The sequence below is a fragment of the Camelus bactrianus genome, chromosome 32, assembly GCF_048773025.1.
Source record: "Camelus bactrianus isolate YW-2024 breed Bactrian camel chromosome 32, ASM4877302v1, whole genome shotgun sequence".
NCBI classification, from domain to species: Eukaryota; Metazoa; Chordata; class Mammalia; order Artiodactyla; family Camelidae; genus Camelus; species Camelus bactrianus.
The window spans coordinates 16,761,975-16,782,313 of record NC_133570.1 but is presented as its reverse complement, the minus strand read 5'-3'; the positions used below and the strand labels follow the sequence as shown (position 1 = coordinate 16,782,313).

Sequence of the window (20,339 nt, the reverse complement as noted above, 5' to 3'; positions counted from 1 at the left end):
CCCTGTCCACTGCCTGTGTTACTGACTCTGGTTCTGGAACTCTCTAATCAACAAAAAGTGATAAGAGGCCAGATGAGAAATTCAGGCAAGGCTTTATTGGGACTCATGCTGCAGCATGAGGGCGAGAGAACAAGAAACAGCTGCCCTTGCTTGTACATACAGGTAATCTTAAGCACTGAGCCTAACTAACGTGGTTTTTTTTTTTTTTTTTTTGAAGTATAGTTGATTTACAATATTATATTAGTTTCAAGTTTACAACATAGTAATTCAAACTTATAGATTACACCCCGTTGAAACTTATAATGCAAAATGGAAGCTTTTTCAGTGGCAACCACAAAGGGCAACTGTATTTGTTGACTGCACTCAGCTAAGCCTCCAGAGTGCCGTCGGTATGATCTTACTTTACATTTGTTAGAGGGACCCAACTGTACACAAACAGACTATTCATAATTCTCTTCCTCTCTTTTTCCAGTCCTCGCCGGTCAGTAGGCCATTTCACGACAGAGAAGTGAAATAATCGTTATCTGTCACATAGAAACAATGAGTCAGAAGTTAGGTTTAAAATAGGACCAGGCTGGACGTCCCCGATGCAGGCGCTTCCACGATCACTAATATACGCGTAAAAGGGAGGAAATTTTGAAAAACCCCCATAGAAAACTATGACTGACAGTCAGGTGGAGATGTGTTTAACCAGCTAGCAAATCAACACTGTGTGCCTACAAGGGAAACTGAAGAACTGGGCATCTTACCCGCAGATCAAAGTTAAAGAGTAAGAATACGAATGCAAAAACCAGTCATGTCCATACGTTAGGCCCAAAGAGGTTGCCCCGTGATCTTGCTGGGAGTAGGGTCCCCAGGACACTGCCCTTCCTTCTGGGTTCCAAGGGGGGACTGGATTTCTGCAGCTCTCAGGCGTGGTCCTTGGTTATGTGGTGCATCAGACCCAGGGCTCCACTGCACGGCTGCCCTTTGCCCATGGAACTGACTATGTTCCCCATAGCTGGGGCTCCTGTCAATTACTCCATTAAGAGGTTTTCAAGTCTGCAAACACAACTACATTCCAGGGAAACCAGATGCCTATATGCGCCAATTGTGACTTCCTTCTTTCCTGAACCGGCAAGGGACAGGAGGTGCTTCCAGCTCAAGGACGGAGGTACCTGCCCTACCCTCAACCTCTGGACCCATGAGCAGACAGTCCTGCCCAAGAAGTCGTGGCTCTGGGGCCACCACCTCCTTGGATTCTGGTTTAAAGTGATGTGCACCACAGGGTCTCTCCTCATGTCCTCCTGGGAGCAGGGATGGAAAGTGAGAGGTCTTAAGTCCAGGGAGGGACCCCAGGGTCACCCGAGAATCACACGGGGGAGCTTGGCATCGCGTCTAGAAAAATTGGAGATGAGATGGACCTCCTGGCTTTCCCAGACTCTTTCCTGGCACCATGTCTGACACAAGCAGGTAGTCTCCAAAACCCTGACACTGAAGCTGGCTGTGCTCCAACAATCCATCAAATCAGCAGAAACGCTTATTTGGTGGTTCCCATCCTTTTATTTTTTCATTTTGTAATAAAATCAGTCTCTGCATGAATTCTCCCCAAAGTCAGGATTCTTAAAAATGAGTCATTTCCTGATGACCTAAAGGATTGATAAAGAAATGCAGTTTCCTTAATTAATTTAATTTAATGGGGGGGGGGTAGAGAACACCAAAGTACCTTTGTACATATCCTTTCCATTAAGGTTTCTATAAGCAATTGATAAACACAGAAAACCAGCCTGGCTGCCCCCTAAATAGCCATGAAAGATGGTGATAGTAACTGATAGTGACACGCCACACACAGGGCAGGTGACCGCAGAACAGAATCTCACGTGGGATACAATTTCAAAAGCACACTAGTAAATGCATGCTGAGAGCTGACGTAAACCTCCACTGGCGCAACTGATGTGAAAAGAGAGAAAAACAAATGCTTTAATAGGTACAACATACAGATTTACAATATCTGATTCACTGGCTTTGCTCGGTACAGCGATGCACGATAGAAAATGGACTTGTTAATAAAAAAAAGAAAACGGACTTATTTCTTTAAGGGTATTTTGCTTTGCCCTGAACAGAGTAAATATATGACTACGTGGATAGCTACACAGCTGGGAAAACAGGGAGAGACAAAGGTCAGCGCGTGAGGAGGGACCCCTCCTCTCACATGGACCCTCAAGGGTCCACTCAAAAATAAGACCTCTCGCAAAGTTGGGACCATATACAAGCCCATTTCCCAAACCATCTTGAAATACCGAGGGGGGAAGGCACATTCAAATGTGCTGCTGGTAAACCCAGCGGGCCATTTCTAAAGAGTGTGGAGGAAGAGGCGTCCGTCCGCAGCTGATGGATCAGATGCAACAGTCAGATCTTGAGGTGGTGGCAAGACTGATTCGGGGGATTTGGCACAAGAAGAGTCAGAAATGATGCTCTGCAGGTGAACGTCAGGTCCTGAAGGATGATCATACAGAAGGGGTAATAGCCCCTGACCGCACTCACTGGGGCTTACATGATGCCGTGAAACCTACACCTCGAGAGAATGCCATCCAAACTCTTTCCCAAAATTCTTTGATGACGATGGAGCCTGTCTAGAGTAAAGCACTCAGGGAACCTGTCAACAAGGAGGGGGGCCTTCGGAAGAGGTAGTTGAACGCAGTATTCTGCAGCAAGTTCGCTGTCGGATGTTACCCCAGGAAGTGCACTTGACTCTCAGCGCAGATCAGAGGGTGAGCTGCTGTTGAGAACAGTCCGTGGCAGAGAAGGGACGTTTGCCCCACAATGCTATCTGCTTTGCTTCAATTTTGTGAAAAACAAGAAACAAAAAAACAGGAAGGACTGCATTTCCTTAAATAACAAACTATACAAATAAAAAGGAGCAAAAGTGATAAGGAATTTTTTTTGATGGAAACAAACTTAAGGATTCAATAAATAATACAAAATGCTGTTGTGCTAAAATAGAACTTGTGTTTAAAATATGTATATATATGTAGTTTGGCAATCTTTATGTTAGCCAGAAAGAGCCAAATCAATAATAATTAGTTAAAACATAGAAAAATACAATTTAACAATAGAACTTAAAAAAAGGCCAGTGTTTAGCTTATAAACCACATCTAACATGTACATCATGAGACAGAATCAACTAAGAAACAAGAAGTTGAATTTCAGGTCCTTTGGAATATGAATACACACTTAGACATATTTTCTCCATTCCCTACCCTTGTATGAGACACATTTTATATAAGGACAAAATCTGAAATGGAAGCATGGTTACCAGTTTCTCACAGATGACTCTGAGATTTGTTAGGTATAAGAGAATTTACTATAAGAACATGCGTTGTTTAACTCTAAAATGGTGTTTTGGTTTTGATGGAATGCATACACTGTTAATCCATGTTCTGTAGTGTGCACGTGTTTTTTTTTTTTTTAATAAAGGCAATTTAAAATTTGGGGCGCTAAATTGATCAGTAAGTGCTAGCCCAGCCATGTCAGCGAAGTGGCCAGCCACTTGTGCCCCCAAACCTTCAGATGCTGCCAGCATCTTGCATCTCTGTTACTCTGCTGTAAGAGAACAGCTCTTTGAGTTTTTGAAGGCGAAGAAAATCTAAAGGCCATTATGACCCTAGGAACCCAAGAAGTATCATTTTATAGTTCAACTTTCATTTATTCTATAGTAAATTTTTAAAAATGTGGCCTGGATACAAAAAAATTCTATTAATATGAATTTAAGGAATTAATGAATTCAAGCTTCTTCAGTCAACCTGATGTGGGAGGGAAAAATCATGTTAGATTTTTAGCGGGAAAAGAGAGTTTTGAAAATTTAAACTATTCAAGAAGCCTGCCTGCCTCATGAAGCAAGCCCAGTCTTGTTACTGTAGGGGAATTAGGGCAACTTCAGTGCATGGGCGGCACTGTCCCCACCTGACCAGCAGGGCGCTGCACTGACAGCCGCGCACATCTCACCTCTGGTCCCCCAGGAGGCCTGCAGAGTACACGCCACCAAGACAAGATGGGCATCAGCTGTGTGCCCCGTGCGCCTTCCCAGAGGATGCTGAATGACAAGCAGGAGGACCTAATTTCTACAGAAAGTCCCGGTGGAAAGCAAACAGCCTTTTAATAAGTTCAGCAACTCCACCTGTTCAAAAATAAAGCAACCAAATCTTATAAGAGTTCCCCTTTGACTCTTCTTGTTATAAGGGGGGAAACCCCCCAATGCACCAAGTTTAACTCAGTTATTTCCCTGGTGCTTTATGGTGTAAAGAGATTGGCTTTTACCAGCAAATTAACTCCTCTTTTTTTCCTTTGCCCCATTTCTGCCACAATCCTGCCATCGGTGACACCCACTCTGCCCACTTCCCAGCATCTGTCTCAGATCCCAGTGAAGCCCGACCAACTCCTCTCTGGGTACAAACAAGACCTCCATCCCCCGGGAGGGGAGGAGTTCATTCCTCAAGTATCTCAAATGACACAGAAACACTTCCCTGAATGCAACTGAGGAAAAAAAAATTGCACATAATTAAACCATGCAAGGTAAGCCTTAAGATTACACCAGCACATTTCAAAAAAAATTTTAATAGATTTACATCACATGAAAAAAGTCCAATTTTGAGAATTCTGTCTTCTTGATATGTGACAATTTCGAAATGTCAGAAAAAAATCAATTCCACCAAAAATTCAACTGTATTGGATTGACCCCACTATAAATTTCAAGTGAAATTAAAATACAATCAGGAAAAAAAACCCCACACTTTGATCTTCCTGATAGTTAAACCACTGTTGTCAATTGGTTAATGAGAATTTTTAATAGCCAGCGAGGGCCTTAAAACAATTGTCTTCAATAGCTGCACAGCATATTTCAAACCACAAATCAAACTACGTCTGGCTTAAAACCGATCGTTGCCTGTGGTTGTTGCTCTTCATTGATTTACCTTTTCCAGTTTTGTTGCTGTCTTTCTGGAGCAGACGGCTTCCTTTCTTCAGCGAGCCCTGACACTTGTCCCTTATCTTTATGTACAGAATTTGAAACTGTCATGTCTGTGAACTGACCAATCACAGGCACAAGCAGTGAAATTCACACTAGCAGTGAGACAACAGCCGACTTCTACCGGTTTTGCTGAAAAATCATACTTAAACATGATATAGAAGGAAAAACCATGAGTCCCAAAGACACAAGGGGATAAATGCACCAACGAGAATGTTTTCAATGAAAGAAAAAAAAAAAAACCTTCAGTTCCCAAAAGTTTTCAATTTATTCCATAGATGCTGTAGAGCAGCTTAAAGTCATCGATTATTTTTAGGCTTTGGTTTCATGATTCCTTTGAAATATGAAATCAAGACTTACTATTACCATGATTTTATAAAAAACATGAACTTTGATGATCTTCTCTGACAATATTAAACTAGCCCGACCAGATAGATATAAAATAATAAGAACACTTGTGCTCAATTTTGTCCTTTTTAATGGTCCAGATGTAGGTGGGGTCAAACACCTAGGAATGATGCAACACTCTTAAAACCTAAAACAGCCACTTATACCAAGACTTTTAAACCAACTGACATCTTTGGCCAGGTGGGCACCAGGTACTGGCCCAGAAAGGCCCCAGAATTGTCTTCTGTCTGGCAGCAGAAACACGTATCCAGCCAGAACGGCTGCAGACACGAGCTCACGTGGAACACTGGCCTCTCCTGGGCTGCCGAACTAGACCCCAACACACCCGGATACCCCCCCTAAAAAGCCGCCTGTCCTAACCTCACAGAGTACGTTTAATAAATTACATCCATGTTGATGCATTTCTCAACCATGAAGTTATCCATCAAACTCAAGATGGGGGAGAGCAAAAATTTACTTGGAATAAATCTGAGGCAAAAGGGCTCTCAGGGTATTTCTAATTCAGTTTTCTTTTCCAAAGGGAAGATAACCTTAATGTTCTACTCCAGAGCATAAATGATACTTTGCAAAGAGATGCGAATCAGCGTAGCTGATTCCGTACGTGTGGAATGGGGGGACACCAAGCTCAGACCCTGAAGGAGTCCGTGCACCTTCTGCACATGAGGCTAACGCTCTAGTCTGTCCAGCAGAGGCAGAGGCTCCGTGATTTCTAAACTGTGATTACCCATCTCTGAACTGAAAGTACTAAGCACACGTGACCTTGAGACAGAGCCCTTGACCACAGGAGTGACAGCTACAGTCGACTGTGCCAGGGAAGACGCTCACTCTTCAGGAAGAACAACTGCTTTTCTGTCTCTGGTGGATTTGTGATATTTAACGTTTTTTCAGAAAAACAGAATTTGAATACCGTGCTTCCCTTTTAAATCGGGGGATTCCACGTAACTAGTACCCCCGCCCCTCCTGCACTGGAAACAGCCCATAGTGGAACACACATGTGAAACTCCAACTAGTGGCTGAGACAAATTGTAAACCTCCAAATTTCTTTTCCAAATTAATTCCTACGAAATAAAAGGCTCTTTCAGTAATTACCTTCCAGACTCTCAAAACATCATTTCATTAAAAAGGACTTACTTTCCCAGTGAAAGAGGCACACGAATGTCAACACAAACATTTGGAACCACTAAAAATATCGAGGACAGGATGCAGATAATTAGGGTGTCAAGTTATTTATATTGTTAGTAGTTGACCTAGAAACATACATTCAATTGCACTAAGGATAGGACAAGTAAGTGGACTTTAAAAATTACTGTTACTATTTTTAGTCTGACGACACCGAGGATTTTGCTGGGAAACACATTGGTTCTGATAACCCAGCACTTATTTGGGGCCTGAAACAAATCACGGGGAGCGGGGGCCACTGGGATTGGGGAAACGGCCTTTATGCTGTGACGCTGTCAGAATGAGTCACCCAGTGCAAGCAATTATTCACTAACGACAGCTGACCACCACCACAGGTCAAGATACACAGTTAACCCATTTTGACACATTCGTTCTTTTCTTCTTTTTTCAATAGAATTCATTTTAAATTATACTAAGATGTAAAACAGAGTTTCCTTCCTTAATACATCCACGACTGAGATGCTTCCTGAGGTCAGGCAGAGGGAACCAGAGTTGCTGGGTCCCACAGCTGCTTCCTGTCCAAACCCAAGACCGGGTCAACCCCCCCCCCCCCGCCAAAGCGTTCCTGGGCACCCAGACACGAGAAAGTGCTGATTACTGGAAGGTTTTTGAAAATTGCTATTGCCTTGAAGTGGACAACGCCAAATCTGCTGGAAACCTTCCCAACCATCTACTGTCCGACACCTTCGATGCTGAGCGACTTCTGTGCCCTCGGAGGACCCCGCTGCCTCGGTTCCCAGCTGCCGAAGCTCCCTGTTGGGGACTGGCCTGTACCTATGGGGGCAGCACACACAGTGGGGGCTCAGGTGCGACCCTTTTGGAAAATCTCTGCAGCTTTCAATGCCTGGGCAATGAGAGGCCAGGTCTGAAGTACACAGAAGATGCACCCGGTGATCTGCCACCCCTGCCCCGTGGCCTGGAGCAAAGACGTCTAAAGCCAGCAGTGGCTGCTTGTGGACCAAAAATGGCAACGCAGGGGCAATCTATTACCCAACTTGGCAGACGGTCACATCCTCTTTTGGCAAGTCTGAGATACGTTTTGTGTCAGACGTTAAAAAATGAAGTGGTCAGTAGGAACCACCTCAAGTTCTAGGTTCACCTACAACCAAAAGGATGTGCAGCAAAGAAAGAGCTTCCATTTCTTCAGTAGTTTTGAGGGCGGACAGATGCGATGGAGGCAGGTGGCCCCCAGAAGGGGAGGGAGGCGACCCCGAGACTGGGGGTGGCCACCCCTCCTCGCAGAAGCATCTCAGAGTCCTGGGGGGCCCCTGAGCCACGGAGAATCCCGTGGGTGAGAGCATCGACCTCCTCCTTGCACCTCTCCCCAAGGCTGAGCAGCCCGGTGTGGACTTTCCGGGACCGTCCCGGTCCAGGCTGTCAGAGGCCATTGCTGTTCCTGTGGCAGAGGGGCGGCTTCCAGAGCTCCACGACGGCGGACCGAGACTTGTTGAGGAATTTGGGGGCTCGACGTAACAGCCGCTGGGCCTCCGTGAACGTCTCCGTCAGCTCCTTCTTCCACTGCACGAACTCCGGGTCACTCTGGATGAAAACACACGGGGAGGAGGGGTTGGGACAGTTTTACCTGCTTTGCCCACAGACGTGGATGCCTCTGGCAAGTACCAATGTCCTCAGAACCCCCTCTTCAACCCACAACCCCCGGGAAATCACAGCCCGCATCCCGCGCTGCAGTGGGACAACTGGGGGACACAAGGGGACTTCCTCCAGGGTCCCCTTGCCCAGAGAATAGACAGGCAGCACCACGCCCTTCAGAGAAGCCTCGTGCAATCCTCCAGGAGAGTCACGCTTCTCCTGTGTTGAGAGATTACCTGTGATTTCTGATGTCTAAGACAACTCGGAGTCCATAAAATAATATATGAGGGGGAGTTCTGACAAATTTAAAAAGCACTTTTGCATGTGCAATGAAGCCATGAAGTAATTAAACACACTTTTTCTACCAACTATTGGTTTAGCTCTCTAAATATGCTCTTACACACACACACACACACACACAGTACCCAGTAGCAAGTGCTGAAATCATGAATTAGACACATTTTTGTCTTATAACAATAATATAATGAAAAACAATATGAAAAGGAATATATCTGTATAACTGAATCACTATGCTGTACACCAGAAATTAACACCTTGTAAACCGACTATACTTCAAAAAAACAAAACAAAACATGTTTCTGTATCTACTACTGCTTTCTCTCTCTAAATACACTCTTTTCTCACACACAATCCCACAGGTCCCCCCCAACACCCCAACACCCCAGTAGAGATGTGTTCAGGAATTAAGTTTGGGACTTAATAGAACTCTGGGGAGAGAACGATGGTATTTCCCCCGAGAAGAGCTACTTGGGTATGTTCTGTTTATTTAAACACACAACCCTTGACTTCAAACATGCTGAAAGATCAGCTCAGATCTGGACAACTGTGTTACAAATAAAATTCAAGGCCCCTATTAAATATTGGACTGTTTCCAGAGACGGTAATCACAAGATTCCACGTCTTTCCTCCTGCCATTTTCTAATTTAAAATGTTTCTAAAATAACTATTAATTTGCCGAACACTTTGTATCTTTGAGGTTTCTTTGCTCCCTGGGCAAGTGAGAAAGCGTTTTTCAACCCGGCAGGCTTCTTCCCTACTTATGTCATTGCCCTAAATTTCACCTCTGGAAAAAATAAAAATACGAACTCACCTCACACTGCAAGACAAATTGCTTCCCTCCTTTTATCCTCAACAAAATGCATTTTTTGTCTTTAATCTGAGTTTCTTCCACGGACAGAATCTGCTCCATTGTCAGTAAATTTTGCTGACCGTAAAAATAAAAGATTATATGTTACCTCAGGTCATTTCATGATTTCTCAAGTTAAATGAATAAAATAACACCGAAAACTATCAGCTTAGAAAAAGTAACCACAAAAATCGGCATTTTTCTTTCTTTGACGATATTCTAGAAGCGGAGGGAAATGGCTACAAAAGGAACATGTAGTATTTTTGAATATTTTGAATGTTGGACAAAGATTCAAAATATAATATCCCAAAGAAAACCGCCAAGAAAGGAACGTCTCTACGAGGCAAAAAGCAAAGCTGTTCCCTCGATGCAGAACTGACGCGTGAGCGTGAATTGCACGTGCACTTTCTGCATCGCACACTCTGCTGGACTCTGTCCATCCTGCTGTGAGGGGACAGTTAGACATTGCAGAAAATCTACATGAGCAAGAGGCGTGCCACTGGCTTTGGACCCAGCAGCTCGGTAAATGTCTGGCCATGTTAGCTTGCGAGCCGGCGCCATTCTGATCATATCGGAGTGATGTTCTAAATCCAGTCCTGAAAAGACTGTTCCACTAGGTCTATGGCATTACTGCTTCAAGGGAATGCGATAGTGTCGTTGAGGACCTTACCAGCTTATGTTTTTTGGGATAGATACTCCAGGAATCCTAAATGAAAAACAACACCATCATAAACTCACGTTTTCTTTTTCCTTACTTAAGTTTACAAAGCTACCCGTGCATGTTAAATGTGGCTTCTAGACTAGAACACTAAACGCTGACTCTTTTTAAAACCAAGATAATTTATTGCATCCGATGTAAAACAGAAGATTTTTTTAAAACAGTTTTCAAATATCCTGAAAAGTGAGATAATTCCCTTTCAATGTGTAAAACAGTGGCTTACCAGCAGATAGCATAGTGAATGCCTAATATGCCCAGGGCCACTCATTATCTGGAAATATATATTATATAATAATGCTTGCATGAATTATAATTCAGGTGCTAGTAAATATTCTACAATGTAAAAAATACATATGTAATATTATATAAAATATAATTCTTATATTTATATAATTACATATATTTTATATAATGTTATATATATCGTACATAATACTTACCAGTACCTGAGTTATAATTCAAGACCCACAGCATCTTATTAATTATAACGCAGATCCTAGATGTATTAGTTTTTAGAAAATGACCTTCCCGGCACTAGTGATAATGAGACGATCTTGCTTATTTGTAAGGAATGTGCTAAGAGGCAGCAGCAAACACTCATAATCCAATGGCACCTTCACCAACGAGGAATTACAAAACACATTCCACAGTCAAATCCACAAGATGCGGGCTCACAGCTTCCCCCGCTCTGGCCCCTGGTGAGCTGACAGTGCTGTTCTGATACACCAACCGTGTTTTTCACAGTTGGGACCGCTGTCCTGCTTAGGACAACCAACTCTTCCCTCCCCAACAGTAGAAACCCTTCCCCTGGGTTGCTACCTTCCATGGAGATGAGCTCTGGGCCCCTCACACAGCAGGTGCTTAGTAAATGCTGTCTGTCTTGCTGAGCGGGATGGTGTGGATCAGAAATTTCCTTTTTCTTGTTTATAAACATTACCTCTCTAAAGGACCTTAGAGGGCAGCTGTATCTTTGCGACTAATTGTATGAAACCTATTTAGGATTTTCCAACAAGGTAGAGACAATAGGAGGTGGGGTCAGGTGCCCTGGCCTCATTTGACTGGACCCTGACTTGGGGGTGCTGCATAATGGAGACTCGGGGCCCAGGTATACCCTGGTCAGAACCACTCTTCACCCTCACCTGTCTATCTGTCATTGGCACCAGGCCTTCTCTCTCTAATGCCTGGTTCCCTCTTTATAAAATAAGGGTTAGACCTCAAAGGTTGCTAAACAAATTAAATGCTTGTGTGTGTGTGTATGTGTGTGTGTGTGCGCACGCGCATGTGTTTATAGCCCCTGGCCTAAGATAAATATGCAGAATCATACTACTGTTGTAATTTCCACTTCTCCCATTTTACAGATGAGGAAACTGAGGCTCAGTCAACAGAACAACGTACTCAAAGCCCCAGAGTCATGGAGCAGTGGATTTAAACACCTCTGTCAGACACCAAGTCCCAGATTTTTCTTTCTTCCTTTTTGATCTGCCCACAGCTCTCCCGCCTTCCTCGAGCCCGCCTGCCTTGACCTCACTGAACGGTACGTCCTATTTTCAGGTATTACCAAATCCTTCCTTGACTCAGAAGTTTCAAAGTGAACATCTGAACATTCAGGTCTCACGTACACCAGTTAAAATAGACACACAGGGCTTAGGGCCACCTTTAGGTACAAAACATGCCGGCAACGTGAAATCACCCCCGGGACAGTCGACACCCCAGGAAGAAGGGCTCGGGGCGGGATGGGGCTGCCGCAGACTTACTCGGGACTCCCCCTCTCCTCTCCATTCGAGTCTGTTTGGAAAGAGGTAAAAATATCGACGCTGCCACTGAGTCAGGAATGGGTTCCCCAGCTTCAGCATGTGTCCGTGAAGGATGCAGTCTCTCCCCAGGGCGTAATCTGAGGAACAGAACACAGCCACGCACTCAGCAGGGTCTGACCCAGAATGTCTGCTGCTGCTCAGAACAAACAGAATCACACACCTGGGGAGGGGAGGGGGGCGAAAAGCACGCTTCTATAAGGAGAACACATTACAGAAATCATTATTTTATTTTTTATTTTTTTATCATGAATTTTTTCATGGAGGTACCGGGGATTGAACCCAGGACCTCGTGCATGTAAGCACATGCCCCACCCTTGAGCTCTATCCCGCCCCCATTATTTCAGTTTTATACACGTTCCAGAACAGGTGTCTTCAGCTCACTACTGACATTATTAAATGGCTGTTTCTCAATATTCTGATAAATTCATGATGTTCCTTTATTGCTCTGAGAGGGCAAAAGTTTGTTCGCAAACGATGTTTCCATGATGTGTAGTAAGAATTGGAGGAGAGAGAGTGATTAAACTCGAGCTATGCCCCAAAGTACCTCTGCCTTTCTACGGAATTGGGGTTCTCCTTTTCGTGTTATTAAAAAAAAAAAACCCAACAGAGAAGGGGTTTCCCTGTCCAGGTAAGCCAAAGCAACACAGGGGCCAAAAACTGTTCCTTCTTCCACTTAAGGTTATAGTGATCCTTTGAATATATGGTTCTGCAGGAGAGACCAAGCTCATTCATGCTCATGTTGAGTCCTGATTCCATTTTTACAGCAAAGTATTGTCTCTCAAAAAAAAAAAAAAAAAAAAAGACTGATTTTAAGTGGTTTGCTTTGCCTTCCTTGCAGGCTTTGGTGACTGTGCTAAAACCATTCATTCAGCTCAGCTCACTCACTCCTTCATTCAACTAGGAAGGAAATGAGTGCAGAGGTGCTGGGGAAGTCCTCGGCATTCTGGATTCAGCAGCGAATGAGAGAGACCAAGGTCCCCACCTTCGGGGAGCTTACATTCCAAAGAGAGTCAGACAACAAGCAAAATAAGCAAAACCCATGTTGCATCACCTGGACACCAGCAGGAGGGGAAAAAATGAGGGAGGGAGGGACCCGGGGAGGGTCAGTGGTGAGGGGATGTGGTTCACGGAATTGCCTTTTTAATGGAAAAACTGGCTGCATTTCTAAAGTCTGTTTAAAAAGTAGGAGCCTCGCATTCTCACTTCAGGGACCTAAGCCTAGACTGCATTGTTCTGGAAGGGGGTCTTCTGAAACCTTCAACCAAGATCTGGTTTTACCGCCACGACTCACTTATACACGAAGATGAATTCACTGATTTGCTAGATGGTCTAACTGCAGCTCTAACTAAAAGGATACGCTTCAAACAAGGTAATTAAGACCAATTTTTTTTTCCTGGGTCCAATTTGCTAATATTCTAGTAACGTCGTGGCTCTCCCTTGAGCAAGTTACCGCGGATGTGATTTTTCTATGTAAAATCTCTAGCGAACATGATCCAAAGTGATCTCAGTGGACCCATTCCCCAAAGAACGGCTTAGAAATAGAGCCCCTTTCCCTGAGGAATGGAGATGAGCACAGTTAAAGGGCTGCCATGTTCCCCTGGTGCACTCAGTGGACTTTGAGGTAACGAGTCGTTCATCCCGGATGGAGGACACTTTTCTTAATAGACGATAAGTGCTACTGGGGAACGGTCACTAAGACCCAGGAGTCCTGCCTCAAAATGCCCCCACCAGAGCAACCTGTTCACAGACTGTAACTGTTTCTGGTCATTCTTTGCTTAGAAGTAAAATGAAAAGATATCTTATCAGAATCACTAATCACTAATCATAATACATTTAAATATCCAAAATTCATAAAGCCTTAGAAAAACCAACAGTGACAATTATTTGGTGAATCCAGGAGGACTGATTTATTTAACCCTTGACGTTATGCATTCCACTTTGGAAATCCTAATGGGGGACTCAAATCTTATAAATAAAAATATGCTTTGACGACTCTTTAATGTTGCTTATAACATAAATACATTTGTATACATTTACGTCTCTTGACAAGTAATAATCTAAGGTCCTCACCATACCCTGTGGGGCACAGTGAAAAATGAAAACGCAGCCTCCTTGTTAAAAAATTATTTAAAATGTCAAGATGGTGAAAGCAAAGCATTAACCTGAGTGGGGGGCCTTATAAGACCACAGAGGTCATACGCCCACGAAGCCAGCCCTGTTCCTGACACTGTAATACTTCATCTTCAAGGAACGAAACTTCCAAACTGGCCCCAAACACTCCAAGAGAAGAGGGCATATTGACAAAGTACTGCCACCCCCCTTTACATATATTATTTATATGTGGACTAAATTAAAGACTTGGACACACGATGCCAAACTTTCCTGAGTCCGATAAAACAAAAACAATTTACGGCCTCTCCCCCACCTCTACTGGAAAGTACCTGACGACCCAGATGCTCTTTCAGCTTTACAAGAAACGTTGAAAATTCATTGCATTAGAAGCACCTTGAGATGTGCTAGCTATTTTACCTTCTTCGTGGCCAAGCTGCTTATTTTTAGCTCTCTTCCTGGCCTCGATTTTATCTGTGTCTGCATTTACTGCTTCGTAAACTGTTTCCGCCACTTCCTGCTGCCAGCGTTCAGAGATCACCAGGGGGAAGTTCTTGTACAGTTCTTGGTCGCAGTCGAGAAGCTGATCATTTCAAGAGATCGAGATATTTACGGTTTAACATGCTTACAAAGGCAACAAATTCAAAAGTGCCCTCACCGTAGGGAGGGTGGTAACTAGATGACAGCCTGTAACCATAAAGAGAGGATTCGTTAAGGTGTCGGAAACCCCCACCGATGACAGTCAAGTGACTAGGACCCACACAGGGTGGTGACTGGCAAGTGCTTCCCCTGCAGCCCCGGATCGGTGGGATTCGGCCCAGTCTCCTCCAGCATCTTCTTGACATTTTTGTTTATTTGTTTGTTTTGGGAGGGGAGGTAATTAGGTTTACTTATTTATCTTTAGAGGAGGTACTGGGGATTGAACCCAGGACCCTGTGCACACTAAGCATGTGCTTTACCACTGAGCTATAGGCCTCCCTCTTCATGACATTTTCCCAATGAAAACGTAACATACATAGGGATTTGCTTAAAGTACTACAAGATTCCGACAACACAATAAAATTTCCACGATGATGAGGATATCATATTTATAAAAATAGGAAAACAGATTCCTGTGGTTTTCAATTCAAGGACAAGGGAGAACCCAGGAGGGCTTTCTGACTGCCCTCTACTCATCTGGAAAGTGAGAAAAGAATGGCAACTTGGCTGGGTTTACCATCCATCCCAGGAACCTCCCAGCTAATCCAAGTTGAACAGTATGTTCATACAGCTCAAGATGCACAGAGAGTTAGGCAACTTGGCCTTTCTGAGGTGCTGTAATAAAAATTAGACTGATGATTGCGTTTCTCTTCTCAATTATGTCTCAAAATCCTTTTTAAAATAACTTATTTTTTATTAAAAAATCTTTTTTGGAGGGAGGTAATTCGGTTTTTATTTATGTATTTATTTTTTAATGGAGGTACTGGGGATTGAACCCAGGAACTTATGCCTGCTAGGCATGCGCTCTACCACTCAGCTGTACCCTCCCCCACTGACTCAAAATTCTTCATTCTTCTGCTAAGCGAGGCTGCACTCTGGGAGTGAGCTAGGAAAGTGGTTGTCTGCATCTGAGCTACAGTTCTGCGGCAGAAAGACCCATGATCCTACTGATGGAAAAGAATAGGCTTGTCTCTAGAAAGCGCGGCTCTCTTTGGAAGCTTAACTTGCTCACTCCCTTCCCTGAGAGGTAAGTACAGGAGAGAGATTATTACATGCAAGTTATTTAGAAGGAGAAGGGAGAAAGGGCTTGGGTGGGGCACTGGCCCCCAGGCCCTGAGGGTATCAATCAAACGACGGAGGGACCCGCAGCTCAGGTCCCAGTCGGGGCGCCATGCACCCACTCTTCCCGACCTATTGTCCTAACGTGTTGATTCTGAGATCAAAATTTGTACAGTTTTTGCCTTTCTTTTCTTTCTTTCTTTCTTTTTCAGACACCCAAACCAAACCCAGCGCTGAAACCTTTGGTTGTTCTGAGTGTGAACACCCGTGTGTGTTTATGTGTGTGTGTGTGTGTGTGTGTGTGTGTGTGTGTGTGTGTGTGTGTGTAAGGGGTGGGGAGGGGTAGAGCACTGATGCTGGAAGAGCGCCCTGTGGTAGGGGCACTGGAACAGAGTCTAGACAGTTCGGCAAAAGTAAAACCACCCTCCTTTCCTAAGCAGCTGCTCTGAAACGGCCAACTCTGCTTTACACGCAAACCGTTCCACCTCCTGTCAGGTCAGAAAACCTTGGTCTTTATGACTCAGCTTACGTGAAAAATGAATGAAACAGAACTCTACATGAAGTGAGCTTTTTTTTTTTTTTTTTTTTTTTAAAGAACAATGAATTCTTTGGGCGCCTTTTTTAGACACAAAGCCTGCTCCTTCTCACCTCTTGCTCAGGAGGAACCAGACCCACCATGACAGAAGCTCGGAGCAGACACGGGGCGGTCCACCCTCAGAGAAGCCCGGCATGAACCCACTCCCTTCGCAGGTGAGAAACCAGAGCTCACAAGGTTCCCGAAACGGCCCCAATTCACTCAGCTGATAGATGCCAATCCGAGCCCCATCTGTCTGACACCAAAGCCCAGATTACAGCTGACAAAATTTAAACTCCAAGAATTGTTTCTGACCACCAAACATTTCATGGGCTCCACATGGCACTCATTTTATTTGTAGTGCCCTTTGATGGAGAGAAGTTTGTTGGATGACAAAATTCTATGGGGACCACAGTGACCCTTTATGATAACTGTAAAGGGGCGATTCCCAGAGCACTGCTGTCAGGTGGTACACCCCAACAAGGGACAAGGGACTTGTCTGTCCGGGCCACAGAAGATGCCCAGAGGTGGTCACACTGCGGTCCCTAGGGGATCCATGGCCGAAATCATGGAAGCAGCCTGGGTCCTATCCACCGGGCGTGACCTAACATCCTTGCTGTCCCAATAAGCTGGTCCCGCAAGCATCCTGGTCACCTTGACAGCTGAGACCCTCCTTTCCTGACACCTTGGTTGTAACCCACGGCCACTCCCTCCCCGGTTCCTGGCGGTACCCGGCCTTCCCAGGCGGCTCTCAGCAGCTGCTCCCTTCCCGACAATCCTCACAGCCTCCTCCAGTCCTGCACCCATCATTTCTGCCCCCACATCCCATGTGCTCCCAGCCTGTGGGTCTCCAGATACAGCTGAGAAGACACTGGGAGCCTCTCAGAGGGAGTGGGGAGACCCTGGGGGAAACTGGGAAAGTGGGGGCAGCAGAACTTGACATGTAGTGACAGATTTTGACTTAACATCCGCAAGAGGATGACTTTCTGCCGTGACTCACCCTCTCTAATTACGCCCTGTCTCCTTGGAAAATAATGGTAGGAACAAACGTTTGAGAAACGCAGATGATTCGATGTATTAAAAAAACAGTGATTGTTTCACTTTTGATTGACAGAGGCACAATGATTCATGCCGTTTGCTCTTTTCATCCTAACACTGAGAGATCAGGATGTTTGGGAGAATTAAGGCTGGCTCTTTGGGCCCGAGGCAAAGTCCATGTGCCATCACACGGGTGTTTTCCCTGTTTCATACACCAGTCTATCCCAACCAAAACAACAAGGCCCTACTGCACAGCACAGGGAGCTATATTCAGTATCGTGGAACAGCCTATGGTGAAAAAGAATATGAAAAAGAATATATACATGTGTAACTGAATCACTATGCTGTACACCAGAAACTAACACAACATCGTAAATCAACTATACTCCAATTAAAAAATTTTTTTTCCCAAATCAATAAAAATGTGACCGTTCTGCAGTTTATCAAACACAAAGTGATTAGTCCAAAGAAAGCTTTCGTAGTTTCTAGTTCAGGTCCTTGATCGCTTCTACTTTCTTCAAATGTGTGGATGTGCGTTTGTAAGTTACAGTTCACAAACAGGCCAGTACTAATCAGGGAGTCTGATTTCCAATAAAATAACCTCCAAAGTAAGAACCTGAAAGCAAGCGTGGCAGGTGTACCTTGATGCCTTTGGTATCCTCTTCATCAAACGAGCCGATGTCAAAGGCGTCGGCTGCATTGACCTCCCCCCGGGGAGGAATCAAGGGTGGAGGGTACTGGAAGAGCGAGAGAAGTAGGGTTCAGTTATCAGATGACTTACGGCCTTGCCCCCACCTACTACACTCTACAGAGACCACAGTGCGAGACACCAACGTGCCAGGGTCCACGCAGGCGCATATAAATCACCGGACATAGTTCAGAATGCCCTCGAGGGAGATGCAGCCCTCTGTTCCAGCAGCTACAGCCTGAGCCTGCAGTGGGGCCTAAACCCACAAATGCCCCAAGGCTGCTGCTGGCTGAACCAGAGCCCAAACTCTAGTTCTCACAGGGCAGGACCAGCAGAGCATCATTCTTCGACAGTGGGAGTTCATGCAAAGACGAGTCCAAAGCTGATCATCAACATTGAGAAAAAAACCCAAAAACTTGAATTTGGGGTGTCTTACTGTATCAACAAGAATATCTAAGAAAGTAGCTCAAAATAAGCAAAAGTAATTGTGCTGCTCTCTGATCATGCTGATTCTTAAAGTAGGGGGTGCTGGGCTAGAGAGTGTCTGTAAGTGTATGACAAATCTTTCTCGCACATTTTTACACATAGATGAAGAGGGGGAAGCTGCCCCAAAGGGAATGAGCCACCAGGACAGAAGGGGAGTAAGTGCTGTGGAGGGAGCGCTGGGGCGGGACCCTGCGGACTGAGCCAGGCAGCAGGGAGGCGGAGGGAGAGCACGGCGGGGGTGGCGCCGGCGGAGGGGGTCCCCCCCTCCCCCTGAGTACCTTCTGCAGGTAAACGTGCTGCCAGTCGATGCCCCTGAAGAAGTCGTGCTCTTTCAGCTCCTGTGCGCTGCGGGAGAGAGGGAGTCACAACAGCAGAAAGCACGCATTTGGAAATCTAAGAATGTCTTTTGCAAGAACTATCTCCTATTAAAGGACACACAGGAACAACTATTTCCAGCTCGTTAAGAAAGCAAGTAAAAGATGCCCCTTTCGAAGCAACCCAGGAAACACTGTGATGTTTGGAAATACTGCACACGGAGCCTAGGAATCTTGTCCCCTATGACAATTTACTGGGGAGGTTTATCCCGGTCTAAGATAACCTAGGAGCTTTCACAGTTCTGTCTACATCTGATCTGTAACTGTGGGCACAAATTTGACTGAGTTAACTTCGAGATCTACACGTCAAAGAGGTTTACAGCAAATGTCTACGAGTCATGACAGGTAAGATGACGGGAACACAAAGCATCAAGCATTTATTTTGAAGCAAAACTAGAAATCTCATAGAACAGTGCATGGCAAACCCCTTCATGAATTGAGAAGACAGTTTTTCCCAAAGATCACTGTGAAAGTTCAGTGCGTGCGGAGCAGAAGAAGTTGTATACTCCGAGGAAAGCCTGCGTCAGAGACAAGTAAGTTCCCAGTGCCCCACGCCAGTGCTTCCCTCCTGCCCTGGCCCGGGTCCTCCTCCCGTCCATGGTCGACGTCTCACAGTCCCCGGGCTGGTTCTCAGTGCCTTTCCTCTACAATCGCTCCTGGGTGATCCCACTCTGCCAGGCTTTTAAGCACCCAGTGCTGGCAGACGACTCCCAAATCTGTCTCCCAATCACTGACCCTCATCCTACACGCCAGAAGGCCCTTAGATGAGGTCAAAAGGCCTAAAGCAGAACTCTGGACTGTCTCTCCCACACTTTGCTGTCTCGGGCCAACAGCCAGTCATCCCCAATTCCTCACTTCCCCAAAATCACTAAAATTACTGTAAAGAGAGTGACAGGGGCCCATCAGCAAAAAAGATGGGAGCGGATGGAGGAGCAGTCACTGAAGCAGTGGGAGAACTATGGCCCTGGGGCCTGAGATGCTAAGCTCCAGGCTCATCACAGTGTGTGTGTGTGTGTGTGTGTGTGTGCGCGCACGCGCGGGCGTGTGTGTCCGTGTGTGGCGGGGTGAGACAGGCTGAAGACAGAATGTTCACTGGAACTCCAAACAAGGAATCCTGCCCCACCACATGCCATATATACATACAACATACATTAAAAGTTGTATATATGCAAAGCAAGCCTGGGAACAGGGAGAAACAGGAGAAGGGTCTGTCTTAAGTCCTTCTCCATAAGCTTTCCAAGTATTGCTGTTTGGGTCCTTCCCCCCAAAGTGAGGGGTAACAGACAGAAAGCATGTTTAAGATAGCAGTCAATCAGTTACACGTGGGAGGAAATAAGTGAGCACCAGATCAGAATGTTCAACTGCCATAATCACAAAGATAATCATTACTGATACGTAACCAAACGAACTATGAAATATCAGAATTCCTCTCTATCATCTACCTGATTCGACTT

At 45.1% G+C, this 20,339-nt stretch overlaps 1 protein-coding gene across 3 annotated transcripts in view; it reads right to left on the bottom strand.

Moving 5' to 3' along the window:
* Positions 1-1,935: 1,935 nt before the first annotated feature.
* GRK3 (G protein-coupled receptor kinase 3) overlaps positions 1,936-20,339 on the bottom strand; it is a 117,063-nt gene continuing 98,659 nt past the window's right edge. For 2 of the 3 annotated variants that reach the window (XM_074356767.1, XM_074356769.1), the window contains 7 exons: positions 18,790-18,856; positions 17,979-18,074; positions 14,388-14,550; positions 11,799-11,935; positions 9,997-10,032; positions 9,291-9,404; positions 1,936-8,128 (listed from right to left, as the gene is read on the bottom strand). In XM_074356767.1, coding sequence (XP_074212868.1) covers positions 7,967-8,128; positions 9,291-9,404; positions 9,997-10,032; positions 11,799-11,935; positions 14,388-14,550; positions 17,979-18,074; positions 18,790-18,856 — 775 coding nt within the window. In that variant the 3' untranslated portion in view covers positions 1,936-7,966. The remainder of the gene's footprint in view (positions 8,129-9,290; positions 9,405-9,996; positions 10,033-11,798; positions 11,936-14,387; positions 14,551-17,978; positions 18,075-18,789; positions 18,857-20,339) is intronic. The other variant, XM_074356768.1, reaches the window with a different exon arrangement.